The sequence below is a fragment of the Delphinapterus leucas genome, chromosome 9 (assembly GCF_059928025.1).
Source record: "Delphinapterus leucas isolate spDelLeu-1000000601 "Yukka" chromosome 9, BTC_Dleu_Yukka2, whole genome shotgun sequence".
Classification (NCBI taxonomy): Eukaryota; Metazoa; Chordata; class Mammalia; order Artiodactyla; family Monodontidae; genus Delphinapterus; species Delphinapterus leucas.
Window position 1 is genome coordinate 94,549,180 of NC_143137.1, and position 25,130 is coordinate 94,574,309.

Sequence of the window (25,130 nt, forward strand, 5' to 3'; positions counted from 1 at the left end):
TTTGTGAGAGTGGGGATACTTATTCTACTTGACTGTGTAGAATGTATCCAAATAAAATTTTTGGTAAACATTTAATGGCCCCTACTATAGGCAAGACTCTGAGCACAAAGTTTTATAAGACAGGATCAAATCTCAAGGGGTATAAAATATGGTAGGAAAAATAAGACAGCATGAATTACCTACAGTACAAAGTGTGGATGCTAGAGAAGGATGTGGACAGATGTGGACAGATCATCCTTGGGATGATCATGGGAGGCATCAATTTAGTTTCTGTATCTGGGTATAACGCCCAGCTCATGGGGTCAGGGTACGGGCTAAATCAGACCATGTGCACACGGTGCTTACCACGATGTGATGTGGGGCACATAATAAGTGCTCAATAAACAGAGATTTGATTAGGAAGAGGCGTCATAGTTGGGTCCTGAAAGACAAACAAGATGCTGAAGGATAAAAATGAGGGCAAGAGGATGCAAAAAAAAAAAAAAAAAAGTATCCAGAGCAAAGGTCCAGCAGCAGGACCACTTCAGGCATGCAGGCATGGCTGTCTGGAAGGTTCCATTCATGGTCACCATTGTGAGAGGTCAAGGGAATGGTGAAAGGGAAGGCTTGGGTCCAGTGAGAGCAAATACAAGCCTAAGGAGTCTAAACATTTCCTATAGGAGAAACGGAGCCACTGGAACTTTCTGGAGAGGAAGATACAACCGAATCAGAGCTCCAGGAAACTGGCTTCATCTGGTTTTGGGAGGAACGGGAGCTCCCTGTTCTGGAGTAGGGAGCCCGGTCAGAGGCCACTGCGATGGTTCAGTGACCCTAAATGGGCAGGGCAGCCATGGGGGCGGTGAGGAGACCTAGATTACCCGAATGGGTATTGCTCCCTTCCTGTTCTATTCCACCCTGCTTGCCTCATCTAGAATAGCAAGGTGCTCGGCAGATAACTAGCTATCAATATTTGTTCAGTGAAAGAACGAAGATACAAATAAGAGAGCAAAGAAATGAAAGAAGACATCTAGATTTGTCCACAATTGCTTGATGATGCAAGTCTGGATTTCCTGGATACACTTAATTTTGGTGTATATGAAACCGTCCATCATTCATACGCAAGGACGAGGGCTTTCTCTATGTGGAATAGAGAAAAAATGATTTACGTGTTTGTGAATAAAATTATATTTATGTGTTTATGGCCAATGTTAATAATTTATTTTAGGTAAGTTGCTCAACCTTGGTGAAAGATATTGTTGACCAAGGTATGTTTTAGTCTCATGATGGATATTAAGCTCTCTACAACATTGCACTTTTTATTGCACAGAAGAATTCATGTTTAAATATAATGCACTTAATTAAAGCAAAGAGACATGGGCACACATTTGAAGTCCATAAAAAGATAAAAAGCTCTGTAACTATGTTTATATGTATGCACTGCTAAAGTCCTAACATACCCAGTGTCCAAATTGATCCACAGTTAACAGGAGAGAATCTACAGGAATGAATGCCCTCTAAGTTTCTAGTCATAATTGTACTTAAATACATGAAATGTAAACATATTAATTAAATTCTAAGTTAATCAAATCCCCTAAAACATTTTAAATTGAGATTTAGTTCACATCCCATAAAAATAACCCTTTTAAGCTGCCAATTCAGTGGCATTTCGTACGTTCACAAAATCTTGTGCAATCGTCCCCAGTATCAAATTCCAAAATATCTTCATTATTCCAAGAAGAAACCCTGCACGTATTGGCAGTCACCCCTATTCCCCCTCGCCCAGCCCCGGGCAACTGCCAATCTACTTTCTGTCTCTATGGATCTGCCTATTCTAGACCCCCTAGAAGTTGGTACAAAACAAGTACAGCGGATTACACCGCAACTTTCGCACACTGTAAAGCATTTTTGACGTAAGAGATGGAGATGTGGCATCTCCTCTAAAACATCTGCAAACACTGGATCAATAATGAGATCCTAAAGGACTCAGGCTTCCTTATTCTACTATGAACCATTCAGAAAGCGTCTGTATAAGTGAACTCATGTGTGTGAGTTTATGTGTGAGTGTGCTTTTTTTTAGTGTGGCTGATCCTCTTAGAGATGTTTTTGCTCTGTCAGTTCGGCTGAAAGGAAACTTGGTGAGGACCATCTCTGTCGCCTTCAAGCCAATGGCCAGTGAGCTGAATGGTCCATTTTTACCAAATTCCCTCTCCCAGCTCTCCATCTGGAAGATCAAGAATGGGCCTGATTGGCATCTTGTGGGGTCAGATGAGAGTCATGCCAAGGTCAAAATGCTCCTCTCACACAGTTTCAAGCAAACTGATGACCTACTTTGTGGGGCAGAACTACATCTCATGGGAACAAATTCTGGGTAGCTAGCCTATTTCTACCACAAACGTGGGGAGCCTTTGTGTTAATCTCTGGTACATTCAAGAGAAGACTTCACAGAGGAGGAAGAATCTAAGCTAGATCTTCAAGGAGAAATTGGAGGTCTGCAGGCAGACGTGCATTAAAATGTAAACAAAATGAATTGGAAATCATTTTCGTTCGTTCTTATGCTTCTCTGAAATTTGGGGGGATAAATACCTAAAAATAACAACAACACAACAGGAACCAACTACGACCATGAAGCTTTACTCAATATATTATCTTAAATAACTGACTAGAAACCATTCTGGGTTTCTAGCTTCCAAGATCCTTTGGAATTTAGAATGTCTGGAAGTCCTATTTAGCCAAGGTGGGTTACTCTGCAAAAGTCTTTTTTGATATAAGTGCCTTTGAAGACACCACCTGGAGAAAGCAAATAAAAGTGGCTGTCTTAGCAGTAAGCTGTTGGCTGTCAACACCTTGCTTCTGAATCTCTCCTTGGTGCTTACAGGGTCGTCCTTTGAACGCATTCCCCAGGCAGAGCGAGTGGATGGAATTCCAAGTTAAATGCTCCTGATGTCTGACCAGTAGGTGGCAGTACCGAACAACGTGAAACTCGTTCCCCCTTCACCCGCACGTCTCTCCCATCCGGGCCCAGGTTTCAGCCCTACCTTTGGGGCCCCAAACCCACTCGTGCTGGGAGTGGCCAGAAGCAAATACAACGGAACAGGCTTGCGTTTCCAAGTACATTCCCCAGAGGATTTTTTATTTCCACCGCAAGCTCTGGACCCAACACGTGTCTCCTGGAGGGGCCTTACCTCATTGGAATGTGTCCTGTTCTGGTGCTTGGCGCGATCAGAGGCATTCGAGAAAGCCTTGTTGCAACCTTCGTGCTCACAGACGTATGGTTTCTCTCCAGTGTGAGATCTCAAGTGTGTTTTCAAGTTTTCGAGTCTCGAGTAGGCCTTTGTGCAACCTTCAAACTGAGGAGGAAACAGGTAAATCTGGATGATCCCACACGATGACAGCTGATGTATCCCACTCGCTCCGCGTGGATGAAAGACAGGGACGTTTGGGGGACTTCCCTGGTGGCGCAGTGGTTAAGAGTCCGCCTGCCGATGCAGGGGACATGGGTTCGAGCCCCGGTCCGGGAAGATCCCACATGCCGTGGAGCAACTAAGCCCGTGCGCCACAACTACTGAGCCTGCGCTCTAGAGTCCGCGAGCCACAACTACTGAAGCCTGCGCGCCTAGAGCCCGTGCTCCGCAGCAAGAGAAGCCACCGCAGTGAGAAGCCCGCGCACTGCAACGAAGAGTAGCCCCCGGAGAGTAGCCCCTGCTCACCACAACTAGAGAAAGCCTGCGCACAGCAACGAAAAGCCAACGCAGCCAAAAATTAATTAATTAATCAATTAAAAAAAAAAGACGGGGACGTTTGGAGGGTTGGCAGCTTTTCAAAACCAATGAACAAAAGTCCAGTAAACTCTGCCTTTACTGGGATTCAGATGGGGCTCAGGGCCGTTTGAGAGAAAGCGTTTTCAGGGCTAAGTAAAAATCCTGGACTTTTTTTTTTTTTAAAGGCCACTCAATGTGGACAATGGGTTTCATTATCTGCTCAGGGATCTCCTTGAATTCCCACTGATTTCAGATTCAGCACAAAGTTCATTAATATGGCTTTGTGTGCCTACAAAGGCACGGAATTTGATCCTGTTTGTAAAGGGCCTTTAAGATGTAAAGTACCAGGGCTGAGCCTTGCCTGGCGGGCACCTTAGTGAAAGAAGCCTTAGCCTCGCAGGAATCCCAACCCCTCATAGGTCTGTACTGGGCCATGGGGACAGACTAGGAGGGCGAGGAAAAACTCTAAATCCATAAGGGTTATAGTTTTAAAAAGTCAACTTAAGTTTTTCAAGTTGAAACTGGCCCCTCCCCGTGCTCCCCAAGGCTCTGGTGTGACAGGCACTGGTGCTAGGGCAGGCCCAGTGGCCCGATGCTCACTCGCAGTGCCGGACGGCACGTCCCCACTGCCACCTGCCTGCCTGCTACCCTGCAGAGCTGGGCTGTCTGACTCAGTTGCTGTTAGCCACGTGGGGCTATTTAAATTTAAAAACTTAAGTTAAAATTTAAAAATCAGTTCTGTGGTTGCTCTAGTCACATCTCAAATGCACATGTGTCTCATGGCCACCATGTTGGACGGGGCGGGTCTAGATCAATTCCTTCCAGCATCCCCCAAAGCTGTCAGCATCCTTTCTCCATTTCTCACCTCCCCTCCGTTTCGGAAACCCCTCTCAAAACCCCAGGAGTTTATCACAAACAGCACTCCAACCCTCTTCTCCCACCACTCATCACCTCGCACGGCCCTTGGAGTACAAGGAAGGACCCACAGGTGCAAGACTCCCCTAAGTGGACAGCTGGCCCCCGCCCCTTCGGTACTCACAGTGCATTTGTGAGGCTTCTCCCCCGTGTGCCTGCGCATGTGCACTACCAACATGTACTGGGCTTTGAAGGGTTTCTGTTCTCTGGAGCAATCTAGCCACCGGCACACGAACTCCTTCTTTTCTCCATGGATATGGTCGTTATTTATATGCTGGAGTTTGGAAAAAGAAAGAGAGAAATAAAATGGAAATGTACTACTCTTTTCTGAAGGCAAAAGAACGGAGTGCCCCAAATCCCCCAACCTTAAGTCCTAAAGACTCCACGGTACCTTTACTATACTGCAAACCTTTACTATACCTTTACTATATTTAGGATGTTTCTTAAGTAAATTTGCTCTTACTGACTGTGGAGGGATACTTCCAAACTTATAGGAGTGACCCGGTTTGCAAGAAGCCTGGTGTCCCAGAAAAAGTCCTTCTAGGGCATCAGAAGAGCAGAAACGGGGTGAGACACCCACGTCCTCTCTGGGCCTCCGTTATCTTTCATTGGCCAAGTCAGGGTCAAGGTGAACTGACCACAGAGGTGACCTCCAGCTCTCAGTCCCTCCAGGCCTTGGGTAGCACCTTGGGTTAGTGCTGTGGCTCAAGACTGCAGAAAGGGCACACACACACACACACACACACACACACACAGTCTGTAACAAGGACCAAGAAAAACCAAAGCACTTTTTCAAACGACACTTTAGTTCCAATTAGTGGGCTCACCCCTTTGATAAGAATCACAGAGAAATGTCCTTGATGCCGAAGGCCAGGTGATGGTCAACAAAACGCTTAGTGTCTGAGGGTCTTTGCTGTCCTCATACACAAAATAAAGGAATGGATTCCCTAGTTTCTAAGGTTCTTCCCGGCTCTAGAATTCTGTTAATTTGGTTTTTAAAATGAAGATGAATTTCCCCAAATTCCACTTCAAAGTTTTAGGATCATTTTTTAATAGAGTTCCTTGGATTCATACACCAAATGTCCTACAACTAGGAGACACGTGAAATCTACAGCAGCGCCAGAGGAACAGGTGGCTCTGAATCTGGACCAAATTCAAGTCTACTCCAGGAAGATGAGTCTATGATTTTAATGTCCAGTCACGGATGACGGAGGAAGTTTGTGCCCTAGGTTGATCCTGTTGTTTTCATTCTCTGGTCACTCTATACTTTATTTGCCTTAATTCAAGGCCTTTGTGAGTCCTTTCTCCCACATACGTGGAAACACATCACTAAAAACTGTGTGCAATGAGAGAAACCTCCTCTGGGTTCCCTGAGCCCCGTAACAGTGACATGACGTTTAATTACTTTCCTGCGTAGGCTCTGGTTCCTAACTGAGTGGTCTCTGGGGAGCTGGTGGTAAAATTCCACCATCACTCGACCTTTCTCAGTTATTCCACTAGGCAGCTGGCTGCCGCAGGAAAAAGAAAAAAAAAAAAAGTCTGTTGTGCTGTTTGGGGAGCTTAAAACTGGATGCGGGCAGAGAAAAGCAATTGCTGTGTACTCTCCTCTCCTTGAACAGCTCTCAGAAAGCCCGAGAAACAGGGGAGAGTGGGTGACACAGCCCAGGGCGCAGGCAGACAACTAGGACCCTTTCAGGAGCTCTGAACACAACGAGGAAACCACACAGAGTCACTCAGGTTCACGACAACATCCCAACCCCTGGCAGACAGATGTGCGTTTCTTATAGAAAGCCAACTGCCTCAGTATGAGTGTTTCTTAAACGTGATGCTGGGAATAAGTTCATCTGTATCATTTTTCTAGGTTCCACATATAAGTGATATTATACAATATTTTTCTCTTTCTGACTTACTTCACTCTGTCCGACAGCCTAGAGACACAGACATAGAGAACAAACACGGATACCAAGGGGGGAAGGGAGGGTGGGATGAATTGGGAGATTGGGACTGACACACATACACTACTATATATAAAATAGATAACTGATGAGAACCTACTGTAGAGCACAGGGAACTCTACTCAGTGCTCTGTGGTGACCTAAATGGGAAGGAAATCCAAAAAAAAGAGGGCATCTATGTATACGTACAGCTGACTCACTTTGCTGCACAGCAGAAACTAACAACATTGTAAAGCAACTATACTCCAATAAAAATTTTTTAAAAACGTGGTGCAGGGGCACATACGTGGATGAAGAGAACAGATGTGCCGGCCAGGGGATAACACGCCATCTTTAAATTTATGCTTCGAGAACATGTCTGCATCTGTTCACATCACCCAGGATTGTCCCAGATGGATGCTGGAGCCCAGTCTTTAAGCCCACATGATACAGAGAGGTTCTATGAATTCTCCTTTCCAGGGAAAGCAATGAATGATCACACAAGGCCACTCCATACAAATTGCTCTTGGTTCAGTTTTGTTCCAAGTTATTAGGCATCAAGCTTCCTGGATGAATAGGCATGAAAAGAAAATGAAGGAAGGAAGGCGGGGAGGGAAGGAGGACGGAAAAAAGGAGGCAGGCAAAGTTAAAACTGGAAAACGGTCTGAGAATTTGGGCTGAACCTGCTCCTTGAGTCGCGATCCACACCCTTCGGTTTCATATTCTCAGCAACTGACAGTGGCCCTGGTACTTGGCGGGTCCTCCGTAAATGTTTGTTGGACTGATTGGCTCATGTGAGAAACTGAACTTTCCCTGGACCAGAGAAATTATACTTGATGCTTTTGCCTAGCTTACTTCAAATGCATTTCATCCAGTATCCGTACAGTAAGATATTAAGGTAGGTGTTATATTACTTTAAAATAATATACCATCAAGAATTCAAAAGGTCTTGAATGATTCGAATGATAGCTCAATGAGAACCCCATCTTGCCGGGGAGAATAAAACAAATACTCAGCGACTGCCAACGTTTCATTCATCGCCCACATATGGACACGTATGTACTGGGTAACACTCCACACCAGGCCCTGTGCTGGGGAATCAGACAGACCTGAGTCCTGCCCTGAGGAAATTACAGGGCAGGGACACGGAATTACTGGAGAGACACGGAATTACTGGAGGGGCACGGATAATGGCTTAAAGGACTATAGTACAATTATAGTTGTGATCAGCGTTTTGAAGGGAAATAAGAGAGTTTTAGAAAAACAATTAACAGGAGGTCCCAAATCCGTGGGGAACACCAGAGACCAGGGTTGGCTTCTCCAATGAGGTGGCATTTAAAGTAGGACCTGAAGGATGAGTGGAGACTTGGCAGGTGTGCAGGTAAGGGTGTGGGTGGGGAGAAAGATGGACGGAAGCCCCTGGAGGAGGACAGAATTTAGTGCCTTTGAGGAACAGGGTGAGGAACACGCAGGGCAGGTGAGGATGGGCCAGGCTGACGCAGGAGGCTTCCAGCACTGCCACTGCTTGGTGTAGTACGAAGGCACGAGTTTCCAGGGGTCCAGTGGATACCAGTGAGGTAGCCAAGCTTGGGCCCACCTAAAATGCAGAGTGCTGGGTCAGGTGTCCAGCAGGGAGACTGTAGGATAGACCCCTGCATAGAACTCAAGTGCACCCCACCAGAAAGCCAGCACTTGGACGCCTGCCCCAAGCGACCTGGAGTCACTCAGGGGAACGGGGATGACCGACACGGAAGCACCACCAGCAGCTAGTGAAGCAGTGGACCCTGTCTCTTGCCTTCCCCATCATGCTGGAGGGAGCCAGACTCTAGGAGGAGAGGGAAGAGGTCCCCTCCTGGATGGGCGGCGTGGTAGGGGAAGAAGAAACAGCCTGCCAGCCCCCTGGAGCTGTGAGCCTGGCTGGTATATGGAGGGGAGGCTCTGAGTGGATAGCAGGTTAGAGGTTTAAATCGGATGGGACTTTAGTAACCAAGAGTGGCTGAGACGTTGTAGAAGCTGCCGACCAGGGTGTTGAGGTATCTGCCACCGAGCTGGCAGGGGAGAGCTGACAACAGGCTGGTGAGGCCAGTGACTGCAAAGTGCAAACCATTTCAGATTAATACCTGGCCAAGCTGCATCGGCCTTGGCCTCTGGGACAATATCTGAAAATCCCAGTGGCGGGAATCCAGTGCCCATCAGTAAACACAGCACCCCGTCTTGTCTCCATGTGGGGAGGGACAGGCAAGCTTCTCGGGACCGTGGAAGCAACGTCACTTTCAGAAAGGTTAGCACCTTGGGAATTTTCCCTTTCTGCCCCGTAGAGTAGACCTAAGGCCTGTCTAATATGCTTTTGTAATTTTCTGAAACCGCTCTTGAGGGCCAACTTGGACTGAGATTACAAGTTATTTTTCTTTAAATGAGATTCTATGACCTCAGCCAGCAGGGAACAGGTCCACCTTCCTTGTCTTTAGGGTCCAAATACTGAGCACAGACATAATCAATTACTTCAAAGAAACACAGAAATCTTTCTGTTTATTTAGGTTATTTATTTATTCATGAAAATATTTACTTTATATTGGGGTACAGCTGATTGACAATGTTGTGTGAGTTTCAGGTGTACAGCAAAGTGATTCAGTTATATACATACACGTATCTATTCTTTTTCAAATTCTTTTCCCATTTAGGTTATTACAGAATGTTGAGCAGAGTTCCCTGTGCTATACAGTAGGTCCTTGCTGGTTATCTATTTTAAATATAGTAAGTACTGTGTATATGTCATTTTGCACCTTTGAGCTTAAAACATTTCCCGAAGCTAGATTTCAGGTGAAATTTAAAATTCTAAGAAATCATAGATTTTACACGTCCACATGTCCTAAATATTTACTCTGCTAAAAAAGCTGCTTTGGCCTCCGCAGTGGGGTGCTCATGGAGGGCTCATCTTAGGGCAGATCTTTTAAAACATGAGCTCGGAGATGGGGGGGGTGGGTGCATTGGAAGATGCCCCCCAGACCAAGTTGTGATAAGCTGTGTACCTTTGGACAATTCACCTATTCGGGCCTTAATTTTTCTCGTCTGTAAAATGAGCGTGATGAACTCCATCAGATGTCCACAAACTTTTTCTGTAAAAAGCCAGAGAGTAAATATTTTAGGCCTTTGCAGGCCCAAACGTCTCTGTTGGGGCAGCTTTCATCTGCTGCTGTATCAGGAGAGCAGCACGGACAGCACACGGTGAAGCTGTTTGTTTATGGATGCTGAAAATTTCACATATCCTGGGGTATCCGTTACATTTTTTTCTAATTATTTAGAACTATAAAAATCATTCTTAGCTCATGGGCTGTACAAACACAAGCAGTAGCTAGATTTGGCCTGTGGGCCATTCATTTGCTCTCCCTGAACGAGATGACTTCAAAGTTTCCTTTCTGGGCTAACAGAGCCCTTGACGGTCTCGGTCAGGCTGGCTCTCAAGCCTGAGGAAGTAAAATTAGAAGGAGGTATGTTTCAGCGCCAGAGCAAAGAGAAGGCAGTAAAAAGGAATAAAAGTCAGGGTCCTGGGATAACACGAGGAGAGGGAGATAGACAGACGTCCCCCTCTGCATCATGGTCCTGGGACTGGATGGAAAAAGCACCCCTTCTTTGCTCACCAAAACCCTAGGTAGTTAAGAAGAGTCGTACGCAGCGAATTCTTAACACTCAACAAACAGGTCGATCCCCTGGGACGCCGGCCTGAAATCTGATAGGCCTGTGTTTATTTGTGGTTTCATTGAAAATTTGCCTTCCTGGCAGTGAAAAGGTTAATCAAATATATAAATAATTTAATTGGAAGGAAAATAATGCGTGATTAAATTCCAAACTAATCCAACACAAAGACATGCAATTTGCCAGAGGCCTGAGCGCCAGAAGGAGATAGATGGTGTAAATTACGGCGGTGGATGCCAACCCTCTCCGCGGGGCCAGTCCGGACGCTCCCTGTCTGAATAAACAGGACGAAGATGCCGGGACCAGGCACCCCCAGAAGGGCTGAATCCAGACTCTGAGCTTTCCGATGAAATGGGATTGTAAGCATTGGCCCCAGGAAACTGATTGCTGATGAAACAAATAAAACATCTCAGGAGCCCATAGCCAACCAACCAAGCTGGTATTTGGCCATCGTGATCATGTTTGTAGCAAGATGAGCTAAGACCCAGGATTCCTGTCTCTTGCACTCCCCATGGAGCTCTGGGGGCAGCGAGAAAGGGTGGGGGGAATCACTCCAGTTGGCCTGGCCATTGGGGAAGTGGAAGGGACATATTTGTTTTCAGGGCTTCTCTCTGGGAAGCCCAGCCGTTGGCGTCAACCTCGGAGGCTGCAATGGTGCAGGAGGGAAACTGAAGCTTTTCTTTTACCAGCAGCGAGATGGAAGCCCACGGTGGATTTCACTGGGCTAACCAGGGTCCTTTCTTCTTGTTTCTTACTGCACTCTGAGTTCAGAGCTGACAGTTCGTCCTCAGTCTATTCCTAACCTTTCAGAGGAAACACACACATGCTGTCCATCTATCCCGAATGTTCACTGCTCCCCAGATAAAGCTGCTATTCAAGCAGTTTGTGAACCTTGGAAGCACACTTCTGCTTCCTTTTCTAGCTCCCTCTCCTTTGGCCTGATTCCCCACCGACTCCCACCCAGAAAGCATTGTCCCGTGGATGGGTGAGCATCCTCCATTCTAAGCGACTTCCTCGGAGAAGAGGCTACAGCATGGCTCAAAGGTGTGTGTGGAAGGTTTGCACCTCCCCGTTCACACTCTGCTGGGCTAAGGTTTATCACCTAACACCTTGCTGTTGCTTGCGACTCATTCTCTAAATAAGCCAGGCTCCTTAACGTCAGGAAGGTAAATTCCTTCCACTGTTGCAATGAAAATATTACGGTTAAACACACCTAAACACAGTGAAGGCAGGAAATGTAAAGCTTCAGACTCAAACGTCACCATCATTTCCATACGGCTCCCCTGGGCATATACATTACACACCAGTCTTTCTGTCAGTATTTAGTGTTTCTCAAATAACACGGAACTTTTTCACCAACTTAAAAGAGTTGCTACAAGGTTACGTTGCCAAGATTTTCACAGCACAAGGTACATGTAAAAGCAAAGAGTTACGGTCTTTAGAAAAATAATGTTCAGGTAAATATGATCTCTCTCCGCACACAAATGTCGTTTAACAGAACTTGATCGTTTGAAACTCCTCAGGATTGGCTCAGGAAGTATGTTAAGAAAGGCTTCTAGTTTGGGGTGGGATGGGGTAGCAACAAGTAAACAATTTTAAGGAAGCTCAATTTTCAACTGGTTTCCTGATTTTATAATATCAATATATGACTAGCTCTTGACTTGGTAGCCCAGAGATTTTTCTGCAAAGGAGAGAGAGTGAACAACAATTTAGAATCAAGTCCATTCAGACTGATTCAAGGGAGGGGTTGAAATGCTTTGCCTAAAAGGAAACTCTCTCCAAGAATCCCTCAAAACTCTCCATCTGAAAGGTGGCATACACCTTCTTGTTTTGTGTATTTTTTTTTTTTTTTAAAGTTGAGAGAGTAAGTGGCAGAGCTAGGACTAGAACCCAGGTGTTTTTATTATTATTTATTTATTTTTAGAAGATGTTGGGGGTAGGAGTTTATTAATCAATTAATTTATTTTTGCTGTGTTGGGTCTTCGTTTCTGTGCAAGGGCCCTCTCCAGCCATGGCAAGCGGGGGCCATCCCCCATAGCGGCGCGTGGGCCTCCCACTATCGCGGCCCCTTCCTGCCGCGGAGCACAGGCTCCAGACGCGCAGGCCCAGCAGTTGTGGCTCATGGGCCCAGCCGCTCCGCGGCATGTGGGATCCCCCCAGACCAGGGCTCGAACCCGCGTCCCCCGCACTAGCAGGCAGACTCCCAACCACTGCGCCACCAGGGAAGCCCTGTTTTGTGTATTCTTTGACACATGTAACATTTGCAGAAGTTTTACAACTGTCATGACATGGATTTTATTAGGGAGAACCTGTGATAGGATTCCTTAAGGCTTTACTAGGCAGAAGTGAAAAAAGCAGGAATCAGAGACTACCAGGGCTGAAACAGGCCTTTTATCTCAATATACACTTTAATTTTAGATAAATAAAATAATTTAAATGGTTTCAGTGGCACCCATCATTCTTCCCGGCAGAGTATTTAAAAAGCTATAATTGTTTGCTGTGGGAGAGATCTTCATGAAGACCTCACAAAATGACTTTCAATTCACACTGACTAATAAAAATACCCAAGTATCTTTCAGTTTTTTGATCTAAGTATAAAATTATACAGAAAAACATCAAAAGGACTCAAGAGTTTGGGTACAGAACTGCCCTCTCTTCCTAAAAGTAGAATTTTTTCTTATTTCTGATCTGTGAATATTAGAAATTAGGGTGATATAAAAATTAAAATGTGTTTCTTGGTTAAGAAGAAATAAATACATGTGCTTCTTCGTTAACAAGGAGTCCCCCTGACAGTTATTAAAATCTTGTTTCTATCTATAAATTTGTAATGAAATTATTTTATTTTATGGGTAAGAAAGGCAGTGTTCTTTAAAAAAGTTAATGTCTGGACAAAGCGCTTCGCAGTGTTGAATTTAGAGACTGGAAACCAACTTTCAAGTTGTAAAAATGAGTAGGAAGATGGAGAAAATTAAACTATGTGCAGAGTTGTAAACAAAACAAAATGAAAACATCGTACGCTAATAGGTAAATTCATATGTACGTTCAAGGAATTTAATGCAAAGTAGCACATGATGGAAAACCTGCTATTTTTCTAATGCATGCTATATGCTAAGATTCACTAAATGCTCGTGGAAAATTCAAGCACGGGTAATTCAGAATCTCTACGTTTTTACTTTTGTTGTTACACTGAATTAGAAAATTAACTAGGTATAAATGGATAATCTGTGATATAATCTATCTAAGCTGATACCCCCTCCCCCATAAGAAGTGCCTGTGTTACTGGTTCAAACTCAAGTACACAGAATAATATACTGGCTTAATATTAAGCCGGTATATTAATTAATGATTAAAATGATCTAATGTTAAGGAGATTTCAGTTCTTGAGAAGAATGTTTAAAAAGAAAAATGTATGTATTATTGCTTAACGTTATTGATTTCGCTTAGGTAAAAAGAAAACATTCTCATTCTTGAAAATGGATTAAGGGTCTCCAATTCCTTGTGAGAACCGACGTGCTCTTTCTCTTACAATTCTGCTCTCTGAATTCTAAGTTATTTTCCTAAAACATGGATGTAATTCTCTTTTGAGAGGGTTCTCTTACAGTTTAATAAGGTGGCTTTTGTTGAAGAAGGACTCAGAATTTCTTTTCTTGGAAGAGCTGAGAATCCCGTTGAGATTTTAAATAGAGATGTAATGCGGTTTCATCACACCCTCCAAGCTTCTAAGACTCTGTTTACATCATTTCTCAAGTTACTGGGCACATTTAATTATTTATCTTATTCTTCTAAATATCAACTTTTGTTTCGTCCCAAAAGGCAATAAAAACACAAACTCTCCCTAAGCAAATTGATTGGGGGCCTGGTTAAAAAAAAAAAAAAAAAAAAAAAAGAATCCAAAGAGTGAAGCAGGTAAGGATTGAGTAGTACCCGTTCTAGAAATAATAAGAATACTACTCATTCCAGACAGGCAAGACAATTTCAACTGTGTAATCATGGAATGAAATAATTTGGAAAACCAGTCTCTCCAAAAGCATCTTCTATTTCATCTCTTTGCAATGAACAAATCCACCAAACAGTAAGTACCAAGCTTTCTGACCAAAAGTGTAGCTCCAAAACAGAAAAGGCCAGAATCTCTGGCAAAGGCCCCACCTTCCGTTCCTCAACCACCTCCTAGGCTGAGAAGAATGGCAGGGACAAGGGATCCAGGGAAGGTGGCCGTAAAATGCAACCTCTCCCAAGGACCAAATGAAATCAGTCACTCACATGTAGGAGTCATTTCTAAGAGTCCCCTGTATCTGGAAAGCACTACCATCCATGGCAACGGCCTTTATTGCCAAGCAAAAGATTTCAGAAGCCGAACTGTGTCCTAGAGCATTAAAATCCTTCCACCTTGTGGGCTTGGATTTCTGCCACAGACAGAAAGGAGGGTTAATGGGTGGTGTCTCCGTGTACCAAGAATTCCAACTAGTATCTGCATAGTAGTTACACTCTGCAACTTATTGTCACAATAATTCTCCTGTTATAAAACTTTGAAAGGTAGGTTAGATAGGTACAATCATATAATTACAACAGCACATCTTGCACTTTTAATGTGAGAAGCTTAATGTTTTCACACACACACACACACACTCCGTGACTAGCTGTAAGAAGAAGGAAGACTCATTTTTTTTAAAGTCTCCCTGAATGCAAAGGTAGATACAAACTCTTCCTGTTTGTGATATAAAATATTAAGAGTACCATTATCTAGATAGAGGCATACAAAGTATTAGCCTTTAATTACTTCTTAATTTTTATTTATTTATGTATGTATGTATGTATTTTCTGATCAAATTTCTTTTTAAAAATCTTTTTACTGAAGTAGAGTTGATTTACAATGTTGTGTCAGTTTCAGGTGTACAGCAAAGTGATTCAGTTACACATGTATATATCTATTATTTCTCAGATTCTTTTCGCTTGTAGGTTATAACAAACTATTGGGTACAGTTGCCAACTTTTAAAGTTTTATGATCGCAGCAATCACCAGGAACCTGAATATCCAGGCGTTGCCTCTTTGTAAAGAGCCTGAACATACAGTATGATTATGAGAAAATTCAGAACTCCAGAAAAAATAAAGGTGAATTAAAGATGCGATTTGACTTTGACTCTTCACTACCCTTATAAAAGCAACCGTGTTCCCTCCACTCAAGTCTGATTCTGAACATTCCAGCAATCAGCCCCTGAACCGGCATCCTGTTTTGTTCATTTCGATGTCATAATTTTAATGGCTAGAATCTTTGTGAAAGTAATAACAAATGCAATAAAACGTATTTGGATTTCAAATCTATTTTTAGTATTTGGAGAAGAGTCGAGTATCTTTTGTTTTAATGAAATCCTTTGAAGATATGGGATAGAAAAGTTATTCTGGGTCCAGCCCAGTCCAAACCACGTCCCTGGCCATGACCCTACCTGAAGGTCTTCTGCCCATCACCTTGCAAAGGAAGAATCCTCCTGCGGGAAAAGTGGCAGGAGAGTTCCTCAGCAATCAGAAAAAGATTCAGTGTGCGTGTGTGTGCAAAGAAGGCAGTGGTGACCGTTGATGGCACAAACACAGGCAAATCTCAAGAACTATTGGAAGAAACGAAGGAGGCAGGCAACCAGGCAAAATTATCCATTTGGAAATCTGCCCACAGTCCTGCTGGGCTGACTCATTCATTCACTATTAACTCAATGCTTATTTATGATATGACAGTTGCCGCGCTAGACGCTGAACAGCCAAGACTGAATAAGACACGTCCACTGGATCTTGTCCAAGACTGGCTGTCAGAACGCAGAAAGGAATACTGCTTAAAAATTAGCTTTCACATCATGGACACCTTTGCAATTAAGTAAGCCACCCAGAAGAATGCATGAGTCCCCACATCATAGAAAACTAGCAGGCCCGTTGCCCAGAGCTTTTCCAGGCCTGTCTTACCAAAGCAAAATAGAAAGGAAACCCCTAGACCTCTCAGCTTTAGCAAGCTTTCAACATGTAGAGCAATTTACCATTTTTCAATCAACTCTTAACTTATTCACATGCTACCCTCCATGAGGCGGGGTGAATGGCTTAAAGCTCCAGACCCCAGGCAACAAAAAGAAGGTTTAAGCAGGGCAGTGATCAGATTTGTGTTTAGAAAAGGTAACTCTAGTAGGTGTCATAGAGGACCTGGACAACAAACCCATTTAGGGAGCTGCTCTAATTATCCAAGAGAGATCTGTGGCCTTGAACTAAGGGCAGAGGTCATGAGGATGGCGGGAAGGGGCTCCATTTGAAAAACCCTTGGAATAATGTGTGCAGGGTGAATTAGAGAGAGGTATAATAGGTGGTACAAAAGTTTCTAGCTTGAAAGATTCTGAGACAATAACTGGCATGGGAGGTCAAACAGATTTGAGAGAGATTCTGTTCCTGTTTGAGACATGACATATTGGAAGTGCCTCCAATAGAGAAGACAAGTCTAAACATAAAGATTTAAGAAACAAAGAAAGCTTGTAGCTGAAGAACGAGGGCAGCTCCCTTCCCTACCCCATATTGTCTTTGGTGACCCCCATACCCAGAATTTTAAGGATTTCACAAAGCCCAGTTTGAAAATCCCTGACCTACAGAGACTGTACAGAGGATGAAGAAGGACAGCAATTAGAAAAGATGGGAGACCGGTGTTTAAGAGATAGGGAAACAAAAAAGGAAATAAAGGAGAAAGCAAAGGAGGTAGAACAAAATGGCGGGGACTGGGGCACATCGACCGTGTTGGGTGGATTTGGAAGACTCCTGGGCAGATGCTGACAGATGAGTTAAAGCAGTAAAAGCTGTTTTCTTCCAGAGGCAGCTTCTCAGTTCCAGTAAGTCTGGACGGATCAGATAGGAAAGAGAGAAAATGTCTAGGAACATGTGGAGAGCGTGAACTTAAGAAGGGAAACCACTGGCTCATTTGTCATTCCCAGGCTGGAAGGGGCTAAAGAATGGTTGGTAGAAGTCGGCAGTCCTCCTTTTTAAAAGTGATTTGCTGTTTTGAACCCTTTTTGTTTTCCCCAAGGCTGTCTATAAAATTCAGTTCTGTGTAACAGCATTCATCAAGGAGATATGCAGAGCTGAAGAAGTAAAGACCACCGGCATCTTGCAGTCCTGTGCACGGAGTGCAGAAAATGGAGCATCAGTGGGGACCGAGTGCCCAGCAAGACAGGAGGTGGAATGAGAGGGAATCCAAGACAACCTAGACCATGCAGGGTGGGGGGGACCGGACAGAACGGGGACGGAAGTGCAGAGCCAATGCCTTAAAGGAAAATGCCACTTCAGAGGCTGGACAACCTGGCCGGAAAGGCTGCTTGGAGACGCCTGGGTTACATCTAGGATGGGGCCACTAATTCAAGATTATTTTACTTCCTTCAAGTCCTTCTTGGAATGCTGCTTCCCTCATGAGACTGACCACCCCATTTATAACACAACCTCCTCCCCCCTGAACTGTCCACCCCACTTTTCCTGCTGCTCTATCCGCCCCCCCTTATCACCCCTAACATACTATAATTTACATACAGAGATTGTGTATGATTTATTGTCTGCCTTCCCACAAGAATGTAAATTCCACACAGGCAGAGATTTTTGTTGATTTTGTTCAATGACGTTTCCCAAGTGCCTGGAACCGTGCCCAGCATATAGTAAATGCTCAATTAATATTTGCTGGAGGAATGCATTATTGGAAATACCACGTTTAGAACTGATGCGGTCCCAGGTGTCAATATACTCCCAACCTCTTAGGTTTGTGCTTTAAGAACCAGAAGCCACAGGAAACAGAAGCAATTTCCTGTGATTCCTCTACTCCCAACAATCGGATAAATCTCAGCATCTCATATGCCTTTAGGGTCCACCAAGCAAAGCCCCCTTTTATATTTCAATTGTAAATTGAGATTTTGAACTAGTAATGACATAATTCAAAGTTATCTTAGTTGGTTCCTGTTCATTATTAAAGAAAAGGAATTCTTAGCTTTATTTTTGCCCACCATGACAATGTTGACGTAACTCTGGGGTAAAGGCTCTAACATTTAAGTGGTATCCTAACTTTCAATGTTCTGTTCCACTGTTTGTAAAAAGCAAATAATCTTATGTTTTCCCATAGGTTTCTTTTGAAATAATTCAATAAAGCTTCCCATGAAGGAGAGAGAAAAAGGCCAAGTTACCTTGTGATTAAGCTACACTCTATCTCACTGGAATTTGGCCCCCTGGCTATTGTATTTGTGGATAGTTTATACTGAGATTTCTTCCTAATATAATGCTGTTAAGTAACAGAAGACTGAAGGGCATATTTCCTCTCTAATCTGCTTGTGGAAATCTCATTAATGAAATGGAAATTTTGCCCCCTTCCATGACTAAAGTGCTTGAAGAGACAGAAACAATTCGGAAGTAAGGTTGCTCCTATAGAGTTTCAGCTGGACAAATAAACAAGGAAGGCATTACATTGAGATGCAGGTTTCAACCTGGCAACTTTTAAAAACATTTTAAAAATTAAGGGTATGTGTGTGCAAAGTGATTTGTGGCCTCTCCAAAAGAGAACTGGGAAGCCAGCCCTCCTCGCACTATTTTTCAGATGGTGAAATCACTCCTGGGGGAGGATGACTTTCCTTGAATTTCAGCCATTTACGCTTTTTTTCTTCGCTTTGCCTTTCACCTCCCCACCAAAGTAAGAATTTCATTTCTCAAGAAGTGCTAAATTATTCCTGAAAATATGTTTTTAATTTGAGGGCTTGATTCTATAAAGCATATTTTTATAAGCACGTTTTCCTAGGAAAATGTGGCCAGTGTATACTGAGTAATCATGCAACTTTTAAAAAGTTTCATTTGACCCCTTCAAGCGAATGCATGCCTCTGACATATAGGTGGCTAGCCTAATTGTCTCCACATTGCATATTTGAACAGAATATTAATACAGTGTGATTATAACAGCACAGAAACTGGTTAAAAGTTTATGAATGTTAACACTCTATAGGGGAACAATAGTGAATGCACTTGCCCAAAACCCAGAGACTGAAGCTGATGGAGACTCAATGTTTGGTCCAAATTTTGTCACCTGGTTATTTAAAGTAACAGTGTACTATATGTTTGTTATCTTTTCTAGATGGTCTGCAGAATGACTTCTATGCATTTCACTTTTCAGGTAACTCAACCACAAGTACTGAAACAGAGCAGGACCCTGTCGGGCTCCCGGGCACAGAAACCTTTCTGTGCCCCCCATTTCTTGTTTGCAGGGAATAGGCTTCAGCCTCCATGACCCTCCCTGAATTCCAAACAGCAGGTTCAAACAGTTGCTAATCAGGGAAGGGAGGGGATGCAGAGACAAGGGAGGAGAGTCAAGAAACAATAGTGCAGCCTTGGGGCAGGGTCCTGGTTCTGACTCAAGGGCTACACATAACTCTTTGAGCTCTTCTGCAGGACTAAAATCCCCAACAAATGGAAGATGTTAAGTATTTGATGAAGCATTCTTCATTCCAGAGAGAAGGTCACAGTTTGATAACCGTCAAGAACCACAGAAGTTCATCAGGAAACCACCTGAGGCCAGATTAAAGGAATGCAGGCCCTGCACACACCCTGATCCTTATCAGCAACCCAACCCTTGAACCACTGCTATAAAACTTCTCATCAAGGCCCCTCAGTTTGGGGACACACAGTTTTTGAGGGCATGAGCCCATGGCGTCCCCCTTTGCCTGGCAAAGCAATAACGCTATTCTTTTCTACCTCACCTGAAACTCTGTCTCCAAGATTTGATTTGGCACAGGTGCAAAGGGGCCGAGTTTTCGGCATCAAGTCCATTGCACAGGGCCATGGGAGGTGGCACAAGCGTCACGGCCATTCTTGCTTTGTCCTCCATCTTGGCTGTTTCTGGGCACATGGCCTGTAGGCTATATGCGCAGTACATTTGTTCACACAAATGCTCGTGCCTCGCCTGCTTGTCCAACGTCTCTCTGTTGGCTCACTCCTCCCCATTCTTTATCTCCCTCAGGAGGCTTTTCTTGACACTGGGAGAGGTTCGGTAACTTACCAAAGAGTGTGCCATGAATTCCTGGCATAGGTAGTAAGAACAGAACGCAGGGCTAAACTTTCCACCTACACAGGGACGGAACTTAGAAAATAGGTGGTGAATTCACAGCCAAAAAAGAGTTGGATCATGTGTCAGAAATAAAGGGCCAAAAGCTCACCAGAGGGGGGATTTCCCAGAGTTGTTTTTTTTTTAATGAAATGCTACAGAAAGTACACTGACAGGAGAGAGTGACCTGTATCCTTAAAGAAGGAAGGGAAAGAAGAAAACACATGCGTTCCTGCAGACAGACAGACAGACACACACACACACACACACACACACAGTGTATCCTGTTTATACTTTGTGTGTATTCCAAGATCCTACAACCCAGGGTACTATCAAAACCAATAACTAGCATTACAAGAGTTAAATAAGTTATCTTTGGTTGGAAATGGCCTTGACCTCTAGCAACTGGTGGTCTGGAAGGAGCTATCAAATCAAAAAGAAATTTCCCTTTACTTCAAATGCTAAGTTTGCTGTTTTTGGATCCCAGGGTCTGTGGTTCAGCTCCCAGAAGGGATGTGTTAACACTTCATACATCCGATGGAGGAAGGATGGCTATTTTTAGGAAATTCATTTTCAGAAGCTAAATGCCTTTAAATTACATGTACACACATTTATACAAACTGCAAATCCTCTTTATTTCTGTCTTGAACCATTATTATTAAGACGAGCTAGGTAATTTTCCTAAGTTAATTTATCACTTAAAAATTATTGGTTTAGAATAATGATGGTTTTCCCCTCATGACTGCCTGAGAAAGCATCTCTTCCTGTAGTCATGGCCGATACACTTCCCCAGTGGTTTTCACTGAACGTCTGCCGTTCAAACATTCCCAACCTGTACCTTTAAAATGCTCAACACAGAGAATTCCCCGTGGGTTAGTCAACTGCTGGCTCATATACAAAGAAAATACTGTATTTTGCTCTGAAGAGCTTTCTGCATCAATTTAAACACAGTGAGACAGACACAATATCCCAGAGAGAGGAAAACCTACCTTATTACATTCCTGACCCGAGAGAAAGGATTTGCCCTGAGGACATAAAAGGAATCCATAGGGGTGTGGGGAGAGTTATTTAATCCTAAACATAAAAACAGTTCATAATGTGGCATGACAATGCTTTTAATCGCTGACATAATTGTAATATGTATATATAATATGATACAAGAAAGGCAAAGGCAGTTTGCTTCTCAGCCTTAAAGGCTTTCTTCGATACCCTCCTTTAGGTCTTCTGCATTTTGTACATGCTTAGGGGAATTTTCAGGGAGAGGTAACGTGATATTATAAGGATTCTTTCTCAGTAAGATCACATCTTGTTCCGATTTGAGTCGATGCATCTGTATGCGGTAAGTGTGGTCAAGCAAAACTCTGAGCTCCGTGCATGCAGTGTTTTACAAGTCTTCCCTGATTTCCTGTGCAAGTCCACGGGCCACGAAACGATGGGCAGAAGACTGGGATTTTTATGCATATTGCAAAGCTGCTGGGAGGGATGCGGCATCTCAGGTATGAGTGCTGTGAGCGGTTCCCATTTCCCTTTTATGGCTATATAAAAAGTTGTTTTTTTTTTTTAAACGGGGGTTTAGGTTTGGGCTTCTTCCCCCTCTGATGTTTCCATACACGACATAATCTAAACCTCAACTGCCATCTCCCAGGAAAGAACTGCATCCTTGCCTTACTGGTTGGGAGGTTGACAAAGAAAGGGGACATTTGGAGAAGTTCAGCTCCCGCCCTGCCTCTTCAACGTTATTTATGGAAAGGATTTTACAGCATCCTTAAAAGCGGCTATGTGATGGCTGGACTGCCAACTTTGCAGGTCAACTTTTTTACGCCAGGCTGCCTGTGACCGAGGGGTTGGCAACGTTCACATTTTATTAAAGTGAATGTTATTGACGTTCCCTGGCGGAGCCCACGATCATTCTAGATCACGGAGTATCAGAGCCACTGCGGCTCTCAGCAGTCCTAGGATTAGATGAGCAAAAAAGAAAGCTTACAACACAATGGAAATTCAACGAGAAAGGAAGAGGTGGAAAAGGATGAGCTGGCGTCCCAGCTGGACGTTAGGGTTAAGTGCGCCCTAACTCTGAGATTTCTCTAATGGAACCTTCTGCTTTACATTGGGGATGGGTTTATTTTGCACGAGCGTGGTTTTCCCCCCTTCCAGGCTGCTTCCTGAGTCGAAGGACTGGATCTCATTCATCTTGGTGCCCCACTGGCCTTTACTGTGACTTCCGCACGGCAGGTGCTCAGGAAACGGCGCTCAGCTGAACGACATGAATCCAAGATACGACCCCATAAGCTCAGTTTCCTCATATTTCATTGTAGCTGGAGTCGGCTAGATGCACTAAAAAGATTTTCTCAATCTAACTCTCATATCCATGTTTTTCTTGCTGTGCTTTGGACGGAAACTTAGGCTCTAGGGCACAAGACAGCTCCTAGGTGCCTGCTGCCCAAAGACTCTTTTTTTTTTTTCTTCCCTTTTTTTGGCAAGAGTCAAGGATGAGGCATTCTTTTTGGTTCAGATGTTGTCATTAAGCTGGTCCACCAGGTCATCTCAGGGTAATGCTTAGAAAGAGGAGGTAAATGATGGAAGTGGTCATTAGGGACTTGGGTGAAGGGCTGACTTCATTTATTTTATAAGTAAACTGAGACGGCAGAAGTAATCAATATATGGCACCTCTTCTAAGGGAGTCTCACCACGGGCTCAAATTCCAAGCATGTGACAGAGAACACTGTATTTTCTTTGTACATATTTTAAAAACCAGCTCCTTTACTTCATCTTATCTGAAGTGCCCAGAAAGCCTGTAAAAACCATTCAAAGGATGCCCAAGAGTGGATGCAACAACTGCATCTCACCCCAGCAGGATGTGGGTTATGTCAAACAAACTGGTAATGAAACATGAATGGGCCTATTCCACAACCATCCGTTACATAACCTTTCCCTTCTTTAGTGCCTCAAAAATAAATTCCATTTCTCACCTTTAACACCTCTCACCAGACTATGAAATACAAAATGCATGACTTTTAGCAAGGAAGTAACATAATGAATTACAGCATTTCAATAGAGCACTTCATTTTATTGGCAGAGGTTCTAAATGGTGTTAACATAATATTGGCTCCATAGAGATTACACTGACAGAGCTAACTTAATGCTCAGGTCATGGATATTCTCACCTTCTACATTACTCACCAAATTATCCTTCAACTTCGGACATCAACAGTCAAATCGCCTTTTTGTTAAGTACAGCTTTGAGGTGAATATGGCCTAACAACTTTAATTATTTTGTTTCTTTCTCTTCTGCCGGAAAGTATTCTTTTTCACTCCAAATCTACTTCAATGGCCCTTCCCTTTCCTGCATTTCCTCCCACATCGGTTTTCAGCTTCTACGGAGTATCATGGGCACAATGATTGAACTCTCCTTGAAGTGTATCCACAGTTTTCTATATTTAGTGTCAAGTGACCTAAAGAGTTGCAAGTTGATTTAGTTTATAAATTAGATGATTCAGATGAGTGGAGTTTCTTGTTGAAAAGAGGGTACCATACCATTTTCTTCACTTTCCATTGGACCTAATTGCATGATAGGAAGTTACTATCAATAAAAGTCTAACTTCAGGGACCTCCCTGGCGGTCCAGTGGTTAAGACTCCGTGCTTCCAATGCAGGGGCGAGGGTTTGATCCGTGGTCGGGGAACTAAGGTCCCACATGCCACGTGGTACGGCCAAAAAAAAAGGTCTAACTTCAGATGGCATAAGAAAAAAGGAAACCAACTCGATTAACATGGGAGACACACAAAAATGACCGAGAATGCCTGCTTCCATCACTGTATACCGAACAACAGTAGCACTGAAGACTCATGCCATAGACCTGTTACTAAAGCAGCAGAGTCTTGACTTAAGTAATGTGGTTCTTTGGATACATCTTCTGAACCAGACCTCACAAATACCCAAAAAGGCAGAAAAAGGTTTTCATTGATTTTACTGCATTCCATTGGCCCCGGGTTCCTGAGGCTGTATGGACCACAGAATTAGGCAATTACCCATCACTAGACTGTCTATGCCATCACTGGATACACTGAGTCACGTTGCTCTACAGAACCAGAAGTAGGAGGGGGTCAACCACACGCTGAAAGCACCATGGTCTACGCCTCCTTGCTGAGCTGCCGTGGACCCGAGAGCTATGCATGGGGGTCCACAACTGACACGTTGTACCCACAAGAGAAGACCCAACAGTGATCTCTCACCTGGACGGACAGAAGGGACAGTCCACATGTTCACAGAGGGGACCGCCTGATCCAAGCACACCCTCTGTTCATAGCGTTGAGAGACGGACAGCATGGACGGAGAGTAAGAATTTATATGTGTGTTTGCTAATGTACCCATAAAGAAATTCCAGACAGATACAAAAATTAAGAACAGTTATTACTTGTAGAGGGAGCTGAGAATTGGGAGACCAAGAAAAGATGGAGACTGGGATTTCCCTGGCGGTCCAGTGGTTAGGACTCCACGCTTCCACTGCAGGGGCCACTGAGTTCCATCCCTGGTCGAGGAGCTAAGATCCCGCAAGCCCCCAGGCTCAGCCAAAACAAACAAACATACAAACAAACAAAAAATACTAGTCTAACCACATTATTTCCTACCAGGGCACTCTAGGGGATCCCAGTTTTAATGGATAAATAAAAATGATGTGTAATTATCATATCAATTGCTAAAAAAAAAAAAGATGGAGACTTTTTGATGTATACCTGTTACAACTTGTGGCTTTTTAACTACATGAATGTA

At 43.7% G+C, this 25,130-nt stretch overlaps 1 protein-coding gene across 2 annotated transcripts in view; it reads right to left on the reverse strand.

The window, feature by feature from the left end:
* The window catches only part of GLI3 (GLI family zinc finger 3), a 269,151-nt gene that overhangs the window by 10,256 nt on the left and 233,765 nt on the right, over positions 1-25,130 (reverse strand). For both annotated transcript variants that reach the window (XM_089917837.1, XM_022593050.3), the window contains 2 exons: positions 4,777-4,926; positions 3,162-3,326 (listed from right to left, as the gene is read on the reverse strand). In XM_089917837.1, coding sequence (XP_089773963.1) covers positions 3,162-3,326; positions 4,777-4,926 — 315 coding nt within the window. The remainder of the gene's footprint in view (positions 1-3,161; positions 3,327-4,776; positions 4,927-25,130) is intronic.